Source organism: Atta colombica, unplaced genomic scaffold, assembly GCF_001594045.1.
Source record: "Atta colombica isolate Treedump-2 unplaced genomic scaffold, Acol1.0 scaffold166, whole genome shotgun sequence".
Taxonomy (NCBI): Eukaryota; Metazoa; Arthropoda; class Insecta; order Hymenoptera; family Formicidae; genus Atta; species Atta colombica.
The window spans coordinates 1263260-1265183 of NW_017259257.1; the positions used below are offsets into that span (position 1 = coordinate 1263260).

General features: G+C 24.3%; 1 protein-coding gene across 1 annotated transcript in view; it reads right to left on the reverse strand.

Moving 5' to 3' along the window:
- The window catches only part of LOC108686192, a 41489-nt gene that overhangs the window by 4627 nt on the left and 34938 nt on the right, over nt 1–1924 (reverse strand). Inside the window, 4 exon segments of the mRNA XM_018191344.1 lie at nt 112–629; nt 1028–1106; nt 1186–1335; nt 1688–1858. Coding sequence (XP_018046833.1) covers nt 112–629; nt 1028–1106; nt 1186–1335; nt 1688–1858 — 918 coding nt within the window.

Sequence of the window (1924 nt, forward strand, 5' to 3'; positions counted from 1 at the left end):
GTTCAATTAAAAAGTTGAAAAGTGAGATTACAAAATGCTTTAATTTTTTAAAAATAAATTATATTAGATATATGTATTATTTATTATTATAATAATGGATATTATACTTACTGTTGCACTCCGTCACTATCGACATATGAACTACGATAAAATCCAGTCATTTCATCATTAAGAATTCCGTTAAATTGGATTTCCGCTATTATTTTTTCATTTGTATGTACGTAGCTAGATAAATATATTCTTAGTTGTTGTGGGATATGTTTTGTCGTATAACTTTGTACATTTATTTCTGAATCATTTCTGAAGACTTTGACACTTAAAATATTGAGTTTGTGAGCATTGAGAGCTATCAAAGTAGTATTTTCCTGAACTGTCATATGTATTTTTACTTTTCCTGTGAAGGTGCCCTCTTTCATGTAAGGTGTAAGAGATATATTATAGAGATTTGGATTGAGCGTTTTTGGTAAGCGGTACATATTGCTGGGAAATAGATTGTCTAATGCTTTAAAAATTCCTGGAACTTTTCTTTCATACCAATCAAATTCATTTTTCGCCGTTGCCAAATAGGAAGTGACAGAGTTCTCGAATTCTGGTTCTTTTTGAACCAACCAATCGAGTAATGTTTGGTACTACGAGTAAAAAAAATAAATTTTATTGAATAAATATTAATTATGAAAAATTCTTCTAAACTATATTTTACTAAGAATTTGTTTTATTTATATAAAATGTTTGATAAAATATAAAAATTGTAACACAGAAAAGTTTTGTATTTCAACGAGTTTAAAGAATTGACATTTTTTACGAAAATTTAAATAAAGCTTTATTAATTATATTAATAATATTTTATTTTATTTTATTATTAAATTGTTTTCTTAAATTTAATATTTAATAAAATGTGTACCACTATGTATATACAGAAAAATTATTTAATTATATTGTTTCTTAAAAATTTTTTAGAGTTTGATATAGATATTTCTCTTGCAATTTTGATTAAATAAAATTAAATTAAAATGACATGATAAATTACCTGATTGTAGAGATCATAAGTAGATAATCTGCTTGCCAAAGCGTTCACTATATTTGCGATTTTGGTAAAATCATTAAAACTGTAAACACGCGTACATGAACGATGTTTATTATATATTGCTGTATTAGAATTTTTATTGCATAAAGTTATTTACTTACTTTCGGTGCAATATATCATCGTAATACATTTCAATTACTTCCATGACAACTTCAACGCCGACTAAACTCGCATCATAAACGCTTGAGAATACTTTTGCACTATCTTGATACCGTATTTGTGAATTCTCCGTGGCTGCCTCCCGTAACAATCTTTATTTAATATAAGGAATAATAAATAAATTTAATTATTTAATTATATATTTTTTAAATTTATTTAATATAAGAAATAATAAATAAATTTATTATCACTAATGCAATTAGTTTAGCATTACAATTTAAAAAAAAATTAGTTAATAAATTGTCTGTTATTCATAAGTTAATAGAACGGCATCATAAATGTAAATATTAGAAAATTTACCGAATAAGTTGTATCCTTGTAATTTTTATATAATATATGCTGTTATTTTATAAAATTGATAAGTGTAGATATATACTTTACAAATGCCATTCAATTATTTTTCTCGATACAGACAATAAAAAGAATATAATTATGCACACTTACGTTTTTAAAACATCTTTATTTTCTGAACAAGCCAATGAATTAAGAATTATAAGCTTATCTGTGATCACATTGCTATTTAAATACTCATTCCAGAGAAAAGTGTAACTTTTATTTGTCTTGTCCGTTCTCATGGCTGTACAGTAAACAACATCGCGATAATTTGGTGGTATTCTATAAGAAAATCAATAATTTAAATATGGTTGATATTATATATATATATATATATATATATATATA